General features: G+C 55.2%; 1 protein-coding gene and 1 pseudogene across 1 annotated transcript; both read left to right on the forward strand.

The window, feature by feature from the left end:
* Positions 1–4,981: 4,981 nt before the first annotated feature.
* Positions 4,982–8,867, forward strand: LOC138429503 (2-acylglycerol O-acyltransferase 3-like; annotated as a pseudogene).
* A 3,112-nt stretch (positions 8,868–11,979) lies between these two features.
* LOC138429504 (2-acylglycerol O-acyltransferase 3-like) lies at positions 11,980–15,423 on the forward strand. The gene is made up of 7 exons (XM_069571113.1): positions 11,980–12,267; positions 12,900–13,007; positions 13,264–13,334; positions 13,602–13,806; positions 14,116–14,290; positions 14,861–15,063; positions 15,154–15,423. Exons 1-7 carry the CDS (start codon positions 12,141–12,143, stop codon positions 15,306–15,308), a joined length of 1,044 nt encoding a protein of 347 aa, XP_069427214.1. The 5' UTR covers positions 11,980–12,140; the 3' UTR covers positions 15,309–15,423.
* Positions 15,424–16,637: the final 1,214 nt, after the last annotated feature.

Here is a 16,637-nt window from a genome sequence, read left to right on the forward strand (position 1 = left end):
GACCCCAAAGGAGAACTGAAAAGGAGAAATGACAGAAATGTGATATTAGAGCAGAGTGGGAATCTGGAAGCTTCCTTGTTATTCCAGAGCTCGGGAGGGGTGTGTTGGAGGCCAGACCCAGAGAAGGACTTCCCCTGTCAGGATGAGATGAGAGGCCCCCACTCCCGCACAGCCCCCAAACTGTCGTCCCCTATTCTCTCCTCACCTGATGGCATCTTCTCCCATGCAGAAAGGATGAGAGAGGCACAGCCCTGAGCTAGGGTCCAGGGATAGTGCTGGGACACGCATTATAGGAGGGAAGACAGGGTGGAAAGTTATTGAGAGCACTTGGACCTCAGCTTTTAGTCACATGGAATCAGGAGAGGGGAATCCGGAGGGTGAACCCAAGAAAGCTTCCTGGAAGAAGGGGAAGGGAAGCAGCCTTGAAAAAAAAAAGACCTCCTAGAGCTGGTTTTGCCTCTAGTCTCAAGGGGACCATCAAAAGCTTGCAGAGACCCCTGGATGTACCCTGAGGACAGCAGAGCAGGCCCCTTTAGCCTGGTCCTCCCCAGCCTTGCACCAGCTGCCTTCCTGTGTTGATCTCCCAATGTTCCCTGGCGGACGCCTTTTAAAAATCAAGCACCTGTCCTAGGACATTTCCAGCTTCTAACAGTCCACTTGCATCCACAGCTAAATTGTCCTTCCTTCCTCCTACCCAGATTCCCAGGAAAACTTCATGCATGAAACCATCCTTCCATCCTTCCTGGACCCCTGGGTGGGTCACCTTCCCACGTGGACTGAGCATCTCTCTGGCTAGACTCTAAAGTTCATCTCACCCAGGCCCCCGCCACCCTCATCGCTTGCCCTGTGATACGAGTGGGCTGAGCAGGGATAGGAGGAAATATCCCCTTAACAGAAGGTCCCTGGTCAGTGAAGCTGCATAGGTGTGAGGCCAAGGACAGGGGCAGAAAGGGTGTGTCAGCCTAAGCCTATCCTGTCTCCACCCTTCATTCACAGAGTGTCTCCCATGCGCTGGGCACCCATCTTGACGGCTGCAGTGATGAGCACAATTTTTCTGTTGCTCACGGTGTGCGGGAGACTTTGATCAGAAAATTGCCATGATGGGAGACTTGCCTGGTGGTCCAGTGGTTAAGACTTTGCCTTCCAATGCAATGGGTGTGGCTTTGATCCCGGACTGGGGAGCTAGGATCCCACATGCCTTATGGTCAAAAAAGCAGAATGTAAACAATAAAAGCAACATTGTAACAAATTCAATAAGGACTATAAAAATGGTCCACGTTAAAAATCATGGTGATGGAGAGAAAGTATTCTGTGCCAGGAGAGAATGTGATGCGTGACAGAGGCTTCTGACAGTTGCGTGTCAGACTTCCGTAAAAGAAGTGACATTTAACGTGGCTCAGGACTTCCCTGGTGGTCCAGTAGTTAAGAATCCACCTTACAATGCAGGGGATGCTGGTTCGATCCTTGGTCGGAGAACTAAGATCCCACATGCCACAGAGAAACTAAGCCCATGCAGCTCAACCCCTGGCTCCTCTGGACGGGGAACTCTTGTGCCAGAACTATAGAGTCTGTGTGCTGGAATGAAAGGTCCTGCTTAACACAGCCAAATGAATAAATTAAAAGATAAAGAAGTGACATTCAAAAAAAAAAAAAAAGACATGTCCTACCAGTGGGGAGGGTCAAGATGTAGGGGTGGGGAAATCAGCATCATCATAAAATACTGAGTTTAAGATGGGCTCAAGGATGTTTGTCCAAGATGGGAAATAGCACCAACATGTTGTAGGAACTAGAAACGAGAAGTGACCTTTAGGGACTTCCTTGGCCAGTCAGTGGCTACGACTCCCTCTCCCCAGTGCAGGGGGTCAGGGTTCAATCCCTCGTTGGGGACCTAAGATCTCACAGGCTGCACTGTGTGGCCAAGAATTTTTTAAAAGAAAAGTAATCTTTAAAAATTGTATCAAAATGTTTTAAAAAGATTTTTAAAGTGACATTCTAGGAATTCCTTGTAGGTCCAGTGGTTAGGACTGCCCTCTTATGGCCAAGGGCCCAGATTCAATCCCTGGTCAAAAAGCAAGGCGCAGACAAAAAAAAATAATTAATTTAAAAAGGTGTCAGTCCCTGACCTGGAAAAAGTGGTTGCTCTGCAGCCTCTAGCCATGTTGAACAGGGCCATAGTCACAGTGAGGACTGGCCCGGCCGGCATGGATGGAGTGCTCACAGCCCAGGGGGCTCGCATTTGCAGGGGCTCCCCAACCCTTAGCCTTTCCCATAAAACCCTTCCCTCCAGAGGTCTCCCCACAGAGGCCTAAGTTGCTCCTCAGGGAGTAAATCCTCCTGCAGGTCCTCTAACCAACAGGGGCCAGGCCTGGGTGACAAATGGGGAATCCTGCTGTGGAGGGTACACACACACACGGCAACTTCCACTGGCCCAGGACGCTGCCAGTGTGCTCATCACAGGGAGCCAGTCCTGACCTCCACAAAGTCCAAACACCTTCCTCACCGCCAGACTCCAAGCCATGTCCCTGGTCTCCCCTTTCGGCCCTATTGATCCCAACCCTGTGAACCCAAAGAGCTGGTTAACCCTCCCTTTCCAGAGCTCATGATGGTCCACTGTGCAGGTCAGCAGAGGGAGCAGAAAAGAGGGCAGAGCCCAGGTCAGGGGTCAGAGCCAGGGGTTGGGCCAGAAGACAGAAAGCTTCAGAGCCGCAGTGGCCCCTGTGTGACTCTCCTCTACAGAAGGCCAGCCGCCTCCACCGGCCTCCAGGTGAGTGCCCTCCTGCAATGGATCTTCTCCGTTTTGGAGCTTGGTGAGTCCCTGAAGCCCTAAGGACCCCTGGGTCTGGCTCTCTGCTTCCCGATGCCAAGGTGGGAGGGAGGCGAGGCTGGGATCTCTTGCCAGGGCTGGGGGGGGGGTTCCTTCAAGAGATGAGAAAGATGTAGGTTGGACAGATGGACCTGAAATGATGGAACAGGGAAGGGGGTAAAGGGGGGAGCTTGGACTTAAACCTCTGGAGTCAGAGTCCTCACACCCCTTCCCATCACCTCCAGCCCAGGAGTGCATGACTGCCTTATTCCTTGTACTCCTGAGCCAGGCTTGGATCCTAGAATTCACTACCTGGATGGGCTCTATGGAGACAGAAATACACCTTGGGCAGGAGGCCGTGGCTGTGCCTGGGTCCCCAACTGGGCCATGTGGAGACATTTCTGGGACCACCTCCCCATCTCGCTGAGGCACTGTGGAGCTCTACGCTGGGTGGGAGCTGGGCTTCAGGGTAGACCCTGGTCCCAGGGTAGACCTCTGGGGCCGTCACCCCCAAAGTCCAAACTTAGAAGCCCCAAACTGGTGTGCACCCTGTGTCCGCAGCTGGAGGCACCACAGTGTTGGGTCCCTCCCACAACTACCTCTTGGTGGAACCTTCAGCACCTTCAGCACACAGACCAACGGCTTCTCCCTCCTCGTCCCTGGCCTCGAGCCCCACCTGCTCCAGCTGCCCCATCCCGGCCATCTTCCTGTCTTCCGGGACTACATCCTGTGTGCTGGTGAGCAGGGGAGCCCTGGGTCTCAGGACCCCCAGTCCCTGCGGTCACCTCCTCCCTGCCCTCCTTAGCCTCTGGGGGTGCCTGGTCCCAGATGCATCTCCCAGTGCCTTCCTCCCTCTTTTCAGGAGGACTCAGATGTCAGTCTTCAGGCCTCTAACTGCACTGAGAGGTGAAGGTCCATGTTTGGGACCTGAAATTCTGGCAGCCAGCCTTGTCCCCAGGCTGGTCCTTGACACTTGGGCCGACCGTGAACTCTGTCCCAGTTGATCCTGGGGGCTGGGAAGAGGAGTTGCAGCAGCCATCTCTCTGGCCTCTCTCCGCCCAAGCTGGGTCCCCAACCCCAGTGCAGCGAACCCCGAGGCTCACCCCTGCGCTGGTGGATGGCTGAGTGTGGCCTCTCTGCAGCGGCTCTCCCAGCTTTCCAAGCGCACAGGACACGCTATGGCGTCCCCAGCCACAGGCACCTCCTCCTCAGCTAGGCAGCCCCCAGCCTGCAGTGGTTCTGTTGTAGGAAAGGGGACCCCTTCCAGGGCCCGAAACTGGGCTCTTGTCTAACACTCAGAAATGAATTGTCTGAGGAGACACATCTGCTGACAAAGCAAGAGATTTTATTGGGAAAGGGCACCCGGGTGGAGAGCAGGAGGGTAAGGGAACCCAGGAGAACAGCTCTGCCACATGGCTTACAGTCTCGGGTTTTATGGTGATGGGATTAGTTTCTGGGTTGTCCTTAGCCAATCATTCTGACTCAGAGCCCTTCCTGGTGGTGTACACCTTATTCAGCCAAGATGGATGCCAGAGAGAAGATTTTCTGGGAGGTGGTCGGACATGTGGTGTCTCCTTTTGACCTTTCCTGAACTCTTCCGGTTGGTGGTAGCTAATTAGTTCCGTGTTCCTCAGCAGGACCTCCTGTCATAAAACAACTCATGCAAATCGTTACTATGGTGCCTGGCCAGGGTGGGCGGTTTCAGTCAGTGTGCTTCCCCTAACAGTTCCCTCGGTGGATGTCATGGGGACTGAAATTAAAGGTGGAAACCACCTGTGCTGTTTGTGCTTGGCTGGAATATCGACACGCCTGGCTGCACCTCCCAGTGGCCTAGACACTGTCGAAGACCCACAGACACACCAGGATCCGCTGGCCACACTAGAGATCACAGAGTCCCTAAAGCACCTGGGGGTGGGCCTTGGTGTCACGCCCCCAACTCCTCCCGCTGACTCCAGTGTGCTCTGCGAAGTGAAGGTTCCTTTTGGGGGCCTGAAATCCCGTCTGCCCTATCACAACAATACCAGCCCTGGACTCTGTCCCGATTGACCTGCTGTGCTGGTGGGTTTGATGCTGAGAAAGATTGAGGGCAGGAAGAGAAGGAGTCGACAGAGGATGAGACGGTTGGATGGCATCACTGACTGGATGGACAGGACGAGTCTGAGCAAGCTCCGGGAGCTGGTGATGGACAGGGAGGCCTGATGTGCTGCAGTCCATGGGGTCACGAAGGGTCGGACACGACTCAGCGGCCGAACGGAACTGGCTGGTGGGTTTGTGCGCAGCATGGATATCCGCGTGCCTGGCTGCGCCCCATGGGGCGAGAGCCCAGGATCTGCTAGCCATTCTGGAGATCACATGGTCTCGGCTGAGACCCAGTCTGTGGGTTCTCTGGCTTCTTCTGTGACCCCTCCCCCACAAGATTCCTAATGCACCTGGAGGGGAACCTGGGTGTCAGGCCCTAACCCACCGCTCAGCCTCGCCCAGTGATCACACAAACCCACCCACTGGAGAAGTTTCAAGATCAGTTGTCAGGAGCCTGGAGACCTGTGGAGCTCCAGATTCAAAGGTCTCCACTTGCACAGTCTCCTGTGAGCAATCGCAGAAGGCCTCAGGGACTTAGCCACTCAGACTGGAAAGGTTACCCAAGCTCCTATCAAAGCCTCTATCCTTTGTCCCCCTGGTCCAGGAGCCCTGCTGGCAGAAGGGCAGCACCTGAAAGTCTCCACCGCCCTGATGCCTTCCCGCAGCCAGAAAACCCTGCAGAAACTGGCTGGAAGTAGTGAGCACCTGCCAATACATGCTCACTTTCCTCTTCATGGGTGAGCAGGGCAGTGCCCAGGGTACACTAGGGAAAAGGGGAGCCTAAGAATGGGGAGGGGAAGGAGAGCCGCACCTGTGTGGAGGCCCAAGACAAAGGGAGGGGGAGAGGTCCAGCTGGGAGATGGGTGGCGTTCTCACTGGTGAGAGTGGAGGGGAGAGAAGTCATTGTGGTTTTAAAAGCTAATTGATTTTTCTTTCTCATTTGTACCCAGGCCCTTTCTTTTCCTTTCTTGCCTTCTTCCTCCTCTTTACCTCCCTCTGGTGGCTCTCTGTTCTCTACTCCGTATGGTTATTCCTGGACCGGGACACACGCCGCCAAGGTGAGCGCTTAAACAAGGGTGCGGGGAGAAGAGGTGATAAAGGGTGTCTCCAGGAATTCCTCCACCCCGCCCTTATCGCTCTGCCCCAGACGGAAGGCGTTTTGAGTGGATGAGGAACCGGACGGTTTGGAAACACTTAAGGGATTATTTTCCCATTAAGGTAACAGGTCACCCTCCACCTTCTGCTTCTTCTCTGTCCCTTATCTGCCCCTCCCCAGGCTGAGTCTGAGCCCTGGCTGCCTAAGTTCAGGCAACAGGTCAGGCAATGGGATGGTGATCCAGAGGGCAGCCCTTGTGCCCTTGACACCCTAGTAGGACCTTGAACTCTCACGTCTGTTGGTGGGAAGAGAGGTCTTTTCAGCTGGTATCTTGCCTTCTCTGCTTTCTTCCCCTCATTCTGCCCACCCCCCTCCCACAGTTGGTGAAAATGGCAGAGCTGCCCCCAGACCACAATTAGCTGCTGGTCGCTCACCCACATGTGCTTTGGACACTTCTGTAACTTCGCGACTGAGAGCGCGGCAGGCTTCAGCCCTAGACCACCAGGCTGAACAACCTCTTCTACCTTTCAGTCTATCGAGACTACTTTTTGTCATATGGTAAGTCTTGTCCCTGGTGGCTCAGACAGTAAAGCGTCTGCCTATGATGTGGGAGACCTGGGTTCAATCCCTTGGTCTGGAAGATCTCCTGGAGAAGGAAATGGCAACCCACTCCAGTATTCTTACCTGGGAATCCCATGGACAGAGGAACCTGATGGGCTACAGTCCATGGGGTCGCAAGAGTCAGACACGACTGACCGACTTCATTTTTCTTTCAAGTCTTGACCTGAGGCGAAGGAGGGGTCCCCCCACTCCTGCCAGAGTGGCCCACCACCCAGCCCCGGGACCTGACTTGAACATTGGCCAGGCTTACAGTGGGAGTCAGTGACTGGTCTGGGAGCGAGCATTCCACATCCTTGCTGGGAGAGGTGCTGTGGGGCACACGGACAGAGGCACGGGGATACGGAGCTTGGAAGGAAAGAGGTGGAGAGCTCATACTTCCTGTGCTAAAGGGCAGAGTGAGGGATTAGGGAGCCAAGTAGCGGGTACTGACTGTCCCTGCACCCCCTCTTGTCCACAGGAGTATGTTCTGTGAACCACCAGAGCCTGGATTTTACTCTGTCCACTCCCAGCTCGGCCAGGCTGTGGTCATCGTGATCGGCAGAGCCCACGAGGCCCTGTATGCCATCCCAGGGGAGCACTGCCTCACTCTCCGGAATCGTAAAGGCTTCGTCCGCCTGGCACTGAGGCACAGGTGAGTGGGGGCCCAGCCAGGGCTGCCTTCAAAGGTCAGAACCTCACAATGTCTCTGGGGATCTGCACTCTATCCCTACACACCGGTCCCCTGGAGGTGGGCTGTGTGTCCCCAGAGCCTCCACCGTGACCACATCTAGGCAGACCTTGGGTGTTTCCTCTGTGCCTAGCCCTGGTGCCCCTTCCCCAGGCTTCCTCCCACACAGAGAGACAGGATCACAGTACAAACTGCTGGACCTTGGGACTCAGACACCCTGGGTTCACAATCTTTTACGACACCGTCTCACAGACAAGAACTTGCACACTTCTTTTTTTTTAAATCCATCTATTATTTATGTGCTCATTTTGGCTGCGCTGGGTCTTCACTGCTGTGTGGGCTGGCTCCAGTTACAGTGGCTGGGCTCTAGTCTCCAGCTGTGGCACGCGGGCACCTCTGTGGTGGCTTCCCCTGTTGCAGATCACAGGCCCTAGGCGCACCGGCTCACTTGAGCACACTGACTTCATGCCCTACCGGATGTGGGACCTTCGGGGACCAGCGATCAAACCCATCCCCTGCATTGGCAGGTGGATTCTTAGCCGCTGGACAGCCAGGGAGGGCCCCACTCTTCTTTACTTGTGATACAGGGTTAACACCCACGTTTCTACCATATGGTGGTTGGTAACTGTGTGGAAAAATGTATAGAGGACAGCCCAGTACACACTCGTTTCTCAAGAAACATAAGTCCCTTCTCCCAGAGAGTTCTTTGTAGCCACTGTCATTTGCTTCAAACGGTCTTGGGAAGTGGTATCTTGTGGGGGAGAATGTGGGGGCACTGCTAGACCCCGATCTGACTAGCCGTCTTCTCTCTTGCACACACAACCCCCACCCCCCCACAACCAAGAGCCTCCCTGGTGCCTGTGTACTCCTTTGCGGAGAATGACATCTTCAGAGTTAAGGCTTTTGCCCCAGACTCCTGGCAGCATCTGTTCCAGATCACCTTCAAGAAGCTCCAGGGCATTTCTCCTTGCATCTTCTGGGGCCGCGGTCTCTTCTCAAACAAGTCCTGGGGCCTGGTGCCCTTGGCCAGACCCGTCACCACTGTGGGTAAGCGCCCGTGTCCAGGGGAGAAGGCCAATGAGAGCTGCATAGGCATCCGAGGCCCCTCCCCCGACCTGTGTTCCCCTGTCCCTGCAGTGGGCCGCCCCATCCCGGTGCCCCAGTGCCCGCAGCCCCCCGAGGAACAGGTGGACCGCTATCACGTGCTCTACATGAAGGCTGTGGAGCAACTGTTGGAGGAGCACAGGAGAGCTGCGGCCTCCCGGCTTCTACACGCCTCACCTTCGCCCTGGCCTCACCCGTCCCCACCTCCTGGCCCTCCCAGCCCCTGATCCCAGTGCCCGAGCCGCCCACCGGCTGCCATGCTACTGTGCCAATAAGAGCCAGTTCTCTCACCACTGCTTCGCAGAGTCTCTCTGGGCGTGAGCCTGCCCACGTGGGTTCCATCTCCACCTGATCGAGACAGACTCCCTGCCTGAGACTGACAGCAGGGCCCTGAATTCTGCCCCCAGAGACTGAATTCTGCTCTCTCGGCTTCCACCTAATCTCTTCCCTTGGCTGGGCCTTTCTCCCTCTAAATAAAGGCATCTGCTTAGCTAAGAGTTATAGGGCCTAGAATGGTATTGGGGAAGGTAGATCCCTAAAGAACTATTCTCTGAAGTGTGGACAGGATTAGGTGGGTGCAGACAGTAAGGTAGGTGGTGAAATACTGTCAACAAAAGCTGACATGGATCAAGAGTACCTCTCGGAAGGGAGAGTTGGAATGAGCCTTCGTGATAGGAAAGAAAGAGTTAAGTACACAGCTTCCTTTTGCCTCTGCTCCCATCCTTCCTGTTGCCTCGGGGCTGGGAGCTCACGTGATGCAGGGGTTTATTTTACCATATGAAGCCCTACTGCAAGCCCAGCATTAGGTCCACCTGACCTCATTCACTCAGTGAGAAGGGATTCTTGGCAAAACTAACTTATTAGGATCAAAAACTTTAACAGAGTTTGGCAAAAGAAGAGCCAGTGAATTTATCACTATCGTGTCCGTCACCACCACCATCATCATCACAGGCATGGCACCAGTGAAATATTGTGAGGGACTTTATGTGATCCAGTGGATGGGAACCGGCCTGCCAGTGCCGGGGACGCAGATGGGACCCCTGGTCCGAGAGGATCCCACGGAGCGACTAAGGATGCCAAGGACCAACTAAGCCCAAAGGCCACAGAGACTGAATCTCTGTGGGGACCAGGAGCCGCAACCCCTGAGCTTGGAAGCCACAACTACTGACGCCGTGAGCCTAGGGCCTGTATTCTGAAAGTAGAGAAGGCTCCACAATGAGAAGTCCATGCACAGCAAGGCAGAGTAGCCCCATTGGCTGCAACCAGAGAAAGGCCTTGCACACTAACAAAGACCCAGCACAGCCAATGATAAACACATAATTTGAAATATTTGCAAGACTTTTTAAATTTTATTTTCTTCTATTTTATTTTTAGCTGCATTGGTCTTGCTTTTACATGCCGGGCTTTCTCTAGTTGCCCAAAGCCAGGGCTACTCTCTACTGGCGGTGCACGTGCGTCTCGGGCCCTGGCTTCCGTGTTGCTGAGAACAGACTCTAGAATGCTCAGGTTTCGGTAGTTGTGGCTCCAGCTAAGTAGTTGGAGCACGTAGACTTAGTTGCCTCACGGCATGTGGAATCTTCCCTGACCAGGGATCGAACCCATACCTCCTGCCTTCCCAAGAAGATTCCCAAGTGCTGGACCACCAGAGAAGTCCAATTTGCTTTTCATTAAAAAATTATTTTAAAAAGTGATGATCCAGGAATTCCCAGGGGGTACAATGGACGGGACTGTGAGTTCACAATGCCTAGAGCCCTGGTTCAGTCCCTAGTCAGGAAGTAAAATCCCACAGGGCACGGCGGAGCTCAACAACAACAACAAGAAAGAACACTTACCTTGAGCTGAAAGCTGCCGGTTCACCACCTCTGGTCATTGTTGACCTGGGCCATGGATAAGGTGAGGACTGGCCCCAGTCCACCTGAGGGTGTGCCCAGCGCAGTGGACTCTCTCTTAGAGGGGCTCCCCAGTTCCTAGCATTTCTGAAAAACCATGCCCCCAGAGGTCTCTCCACCGGGGCCTAAGCTACTCCTTAGGGATTAAAGCTTCCTGCACATTCTCTACCCCTCAGGGGCAGGCTACGGGGTTAAATGGGGAGCCCCGCTATTCAGGATACACACCCACAAGGCAAGCCCCACTAGCACAGACCTCTGGCCCAGTGAGCCCAGGGACCAGCTGGAGTCAATGCCCAGATCCCAGATCAGATCATTGAGCTTGCAGACCTGCAATCAGAAGGGATTTGCCAAGTTGGCACTGAACACCAGTGAGGAACCCGGGGGGTGAGGGGGGCGGGGCGTGGTTGGTAGCCGGGCCTAGCCTCTGGGGCAAGGGTGCTGGGGAGGAGCCCCGCCTCTGGGGCCCGGGAGTCAGGAGTCCCCTGTGCCCCCAGAGCCTCGCCGGTGCCAGTCTTCTCTTTGGGGGAGAATGAGGCCTTCCACAGTTTCTGAACGCACCGGGGTTCTAGGCGGAAAGACACAGGAAACACTGGGCCGCTGCTGAGAGTGGCTCTACGAATGTTCCAGGCCCCAGGGCCTCCTCCTGCCCTTCCACACCTGAAACCTCTGCCTGCTCTGCTCCCAGCTCCCCAGCCCGCTCCCTGCTCCCGGGCTCAAGGCCCCTGCATGGTTGGGAGGGGAAAGTCCCAGGTTGGGGCCTGAATACTTGGTGCCAGCCCCGCCCCCAGGCTGGCATTTGGCCAACCCACCAGCCCCGAACTCTGTCCCACTGGATCCCTTGAGAGGGAAGGGCACCTCAAAGCATCTCAGTGATCACCCCTCTTGATCCTCTTCTGCCCAAAGTCGGGGCCCCCATCCCGGTACAACTGGGTGGGGTGTCGGGGCGGAAGGGGTACTTCAGCACATGCACACGCGAAGCTCTGGGTCTCTGGTCTCAGTTGAGTGGCTCTCGCAGCTGTTCCAAGATCAGACCCCATGCTACCCGGTCCCCGCCCACGGACACCTCCTCTTCATCTAGTTGGCCTCAGGCCCCTGGAGGAGTGTGGCTGGCGACTGAAATTCAACCTGGGAATAAACTTGTGTGTTGGTGTGTTTCTCCTCAGGGTTGAGATACCACGCTAATTAACGCCTCCGAGTGGCCCGTTGCTGCTGCTGCTAAGTCGCTTCAGTCGTGTCCCACTCTGTGTGACCCCACAGACGGTAGCCCACCAGGCTCCACTGTCCCTGGGATTCTCCAGGCAAGAACGCTGGAGTGGGTTGCCATTTCCTTCTCCAATGCATGAAAGTGAAAAGTGAAAGTGAAGTCGCTCAGGAAGTGTCCGACTCTTCGTGACCCCATGGACTACAGCCTTCCAGGCTCCTCCGTCCATGGGATTTTCCAGGCGAGAGTACTGGAGTGGGTCGCCATTGCCTTCTCCATCCAAGTGGCCTAGACACTCCCAGACCCACAAACACTAGGGTGTGCTCGTCCAGGAAGAATCAGGGCTGGGACCCAGTGGGTGGGCTCTCTGGCTTCTTCTGCAAAAAGAAGCACTCCCGCCCACAATGATTTCTAATGCACCGAGGGCTGGGCCTCCAGGGCACGCCCCCTTGGCCATCTCCCAGTCGCAAGAAGGGACCAGCCCAGTCCAACCCACTGAAGAAGTTCATAAGTGAGAGCAGACTGGAGACTTCTGGGGCTCTGATGAGAGAGTCTCCCCACGCACACAGCCCCCTGCAAGCAATCCTGGGAGGCTCCAAGTGCTTGGCCACTCAGACCAGAAAGATTTCTTGCGCTCCAACCAAAGCCTTCGTCCCATTTTTCCTGGTTTGGGAGCCCTGATGGCTGAAGGGGAGCACCTGGGAGTCTCCAGCACCCTACCACCCACCCCCAGCATGAAAACCCTAAAGAAACAGTGGTTAGAAGTACTGAGCACCTACCAATATGTGCTCTGTTTCTGCTTCCTGGGTAAGGGGAGCCGGGCAGGGGTCCAGCTGGGAAGATGGCAAAAGGGGAAGGTAGAGGGAGGAAGGCTGGAGCACCCCCTACTGGACCACCAGGGCAAAGGGAGGGACGTGAGGTCTCTCAGTCCTGTCCCACTTTTCCCCACCCCACGGACTGTAGTCTACGAGGCTCCTCCGTCCGTAGGATTTTCGAGGCAAGAATACTGGAGCGAGCTGCCATTTCCTTCCCGACGCAAGGATTGAACCTGGGTCTCCTGCATTGCAGACAGATGCTTTACCATCTGAGCCACTAGGGAAGCCCAGGGCAAAGGGATGGTTTAGTCGCTAAGTCGTGCCCGACTCTTGCGACCCCATGGACTGTAGCTCCTCTGTCCATGGGATTCTCCAGGCAAGAATACTGGAGTGGGTTGCCATTTCCTTCTCCAGGGGATCTTCCCAACCCAGCAATCGAACCCGGGTCTCCTGCATTGCAGGCAGATTCTTTACCAACTGAGCTGCCAGGGAAGCCCAGGGCAAAGGGAGGGACGTGCCAAAGTCTAGCAGGGAGACAGGCAACAATCTCGCTGGTGAGGGGAGAGGGGAGAAGTCACTGCGATATCACAATCTAACTCATTTTCCTTTCTCACCGTTCCCCAGGCCTTTTCTTTTCCCTTGCTGGCTTCCTCCTCCTCTTCACCTCGCTCTGGTATCTCTCTCTTCTCTACTTGGTATGGTTATTCCTGGACTGGGACACACCCCAGCAAGGTGAGTGCTAAACAAGGGCAGGAGGAGGAGGGGGTGACAGAGGACGAGACGGCTGGATGGCATCATGGACTCGGTGGACATGAGTCTGAGCAACCTCTGGGAAACAGTGAAGGACAGGGAAGGCTGGCATGCTGCAGTCCATGGGGTCACAGAGAGACACCAGTTAGCAGCTAAACAGCAAAAGCAAGGGCCTGGGTAGAAGGAGGTGATAAGTGGTGTCTGCAGTGACTCTGTCCCCCTTATCTCTCTGCCCAAGGTGGAAGGCGTTATCAGTGGTTGAGGAACTGGACTGCTTGGAAACACCTGAGCGATTATTTCCCCCTTAAGGTAACAGGTCACCCTCCAAGGGATGCTCCACTCCTCCCGCTCCCTTACCTCCCACCTCCTCTCTCCTCCCCATGATGGATTCTCACCTCTGGCCGCTTACGTTCAGGTAACGGGGCAGGGGGTGGGATGGTGTTCCAGACTGGACCCTCGTGCCTTTGGCCCCATCTTATCCTGAGCTCTCAAGATCTTGGTGGGGAGGGGCGCCCTTTCAGCTGGTCTCTTGCCTTCCCTGTTTTCTTGCCCTCATCCTGCCCCCTGCCGCCACAGCTGGTGAAGACAGCAGAGCTGCCCCCAGACAGGAACTACGTTCTAGGATCCCACCCACATGGGATCATGGCCGTCGGAACCGTCTGTAACTTTGGCACAGAGGGCACTGGCCTCTCGCAGGTCTTCCCAGGGCTTCGGTTCTCATTGGCCGTGTTGAATTGTCTCTTGTACCTGCCAGGCCATCGAGAGTACTGTCTGTCCTGTGGTGAGTTTGAGCTGAGTGACAGAGGGTGACCCCACCCCAGTCTGGCCAGAGTGACCCCCAGTCACCACCCACCCAGGCACTTGGCTTGACTTGGCCTGGTTCACAATGGGGGTCAGGGGGTGGCTTGGCCCCAAGCGTCCTGCATCCTTGCTGGGAGAGGCACTGTGGGACACGTGGACAGGGGCACAGGGTAGGGAATTCGGAGAGAATGAGATGATGTCGAATACTCAGTGTGCTAAAGGGACAGCAGAGGGACTATGGAGCCAGTGAGGGGGTACCAACTGTCCCTGAACCTCCTCATGCCCACAGGAGCGTGTTCTGTGAACCGTCAGAGCCTGGATTATGTTCTGTCTCAATCTCAGTTGGGCAGGGCTGTGGTCATCGTGGTCGGAGGGGCCAATGAAGCCCTGTATGCCGTCCCGGGGGAGCACTGCCTCACTCTCCGGAATCGGAAAGGTTTCGTCCGCCTGGCACTGAGGCACGGGTGAGCGGGGGCCCAGCCGGGGCTGCCTTCAGTGGGCAGAACCTCACCGTGTGTGGCCGTCTACCCCCTATCTGTACACTTCGGCTCCCTGGAGGTGGGCTGTGTGTCCCCAGCGCTTCCATCGCGCCCACCTCTAGAGGGCGCTCTAGGCGGACCTTGGGTGTTTGCTCTGTGCCCAGCCCTGGTGCCCATTCCCCAGGCTTCCTCCCACGCAGAGAGAGACAGGATCACAGTGCGAAGCGCTGGACCCTGGGGGCTCCTATGCCCTCGGCTCCCATTCTTTTATGATGCCCCCTCACAGGCAAGACCTTGCACACCTCTTACTTGTGAAACAGAGCTAAGGCCCGCCTTGCCACCACGTTGTAGCTGAGACTGTGTGAGAAAATAAATATGAGAAGGTCCAGGACACACTGGGCTTAAGAAAGAAAATCCCTTCATCCAGATCTTTCTTGTAGAACCATCATTTGCTGCTAATGCCTAGGAAAGTGGGAACCTATGGGGGAGGAGTTTGGGAGGGCTCCTCGAGCCCCTGATGTGCCCAGCCATTTTCTCTTACCCCTCCCTTCCCAGCGCCTCCCTGGTGCCCGTGTACTCCTTTGGGGAGAATGACATCTTCAGAGTTAAGGCTTTTGCCCCAGACTCCTGGCAGCATCTGCTCCAAGTCACCATCAAGAAGCTCCTGAGCTTCTGTCCTTGCATCTTCTGGGGCCGTGGTCTCTTCTCAGCCAAGTCCTGGGGCCTGCTGCCCCTCGCCAGACCCATCACCACTGTGGGTGAGTGCCCATGTGCAGGGAAGAAGGCCACTATCAGCTGTGCATGCAACCCAGGCCCCTCCCCTGACCTGTGTCCCCCTGTCTCTGCAGTGGGCCGCCCCATCCCGGTGCCCCAGTGCCCGCAGCCCACCGAGGAGCAGGTGGACCACTATCACACGCTGTACATGAAGGCTCTGGAGCAACTGTTTGAGGAGCACAAGGAGAGCTGCGGCCTCCCGGCTTCTACTCGCCTCACCTTCATCTAGCCCTGGCCTCACCCCTCCCCACCTCACACTCTGCCCCGCCCCCGATCCCAGTGGCCCCCATCGACTGCCATGCTACTGTCCAATAAGAGCCAATAAAGGCTAAAGTTCTCCCACACTACCATTTCCTAGAAATGGATGTCAGCCGAGCTCAGACTCCTGCTTCGGGTGTAACCAGTTCCACGTATATTCCAGCCCATCCTAGTGGGTATGGACTTGCTGCCTTAGACTCAGTATCACGACCTTGAATTCTCCTCCCAGAGAGACTTAATTCTGCTGCCTGAGCTTGCATATGTCTCTTCCCTTGGCTGGGTCACTTCTCCCACTGTAAATACAGGCAAGTGCTTAGCTAAGAGCTATAGGGTTTCAGGATGGAGTTGAGGAGGGGAGCTCCCCAGAGGGCTAGGGCTAGGCTTGAATAGTGGACTTAGGATTTAGGTAGGTGCCGGGGTCCAGCCCCGGTGGATCCAGGGTGATTCGAAGGTAGGGACGGAGTCGGCGTCTCTGTAAATAACTTATTTAATTACAGATAGAAAGGGATTAGAAGATTAGTGGAGAAAAAGAGGCTGAATAACTTGGTTCACATGGGATACCAATCACCACCTATGTAGGCCGCAGGCGTCTTCCCGTTCTCCAGAAGGAGAGGTGGCACTGAGGCCCCCCTGGTCCGATCTTAGAAGTCCAGGCAAAATTAGTAGGCTTGGCGGGTACCCATGTACCAGATGGAAATTCAGCCAGAAAATAGTAGGAGAGAAAAAAGGGGGCTTAATAACTTGGTTTACGTGGGATACCAATAAAATTCCAAGACAAGGAATTTGCACCATCTACGTTGGGCCACCGGTGCCACTTGAATATCGGAAGGTGCCCCTCCTTGGGCTTCTTCTCGCGTGGTCTTGAAAACCGGGGCGAATAAGTAGACTTGGAGGGCACCCACGCTCCAGATGGGAATTCAGCCCGAAAAATGGGGAGCAGAAGAGAACGACATGAGGGAATCAGTCTTTCCGGAAACTGATCCGATTTCTTTATTTTTGGGTTTGCTTATATACCTTTTGTTACACATAGGGATGAATACAGAGTCACGTCGGGGTCAGCAGTCCTGACCTTTGTCAAAATCAGGTGCTTCACATAAATGTATAAAAAAAAGGTCTTAGGGATATTACATCATCTTCTGGCCATGAGTGAGACCTGCTTACATTTTATGATCCTTTCTTTCTGATAACCAAAAAACTTATTTTTTCCAAGGGTGTTTTTTCTTAAACCAGGCACCACCCTCCAAATAAAGTTACATTCCTATAGGGTGAGGGTGTAGTGAGTTACAATCAAGAAAGGAAT

The sequence above is a fragment of the Ovis canadensis genome, chromosome 24, assembly GCF_042477335.2.
Source record: "Ovis canadensis isolate MfBH-ARS-UI-01 breed Bighorn chromosome 24, ARS-UI_OviCan_v2, whole genome shotgun sequence".
In the NCBI taxonomy this organism is placed as follows: domain Eukaryota; kingdom Metazoa; phylum Chordata; class Mammalia; order Artiodactyla; family Bovidae; genus Ovis; species Ovis canadensis.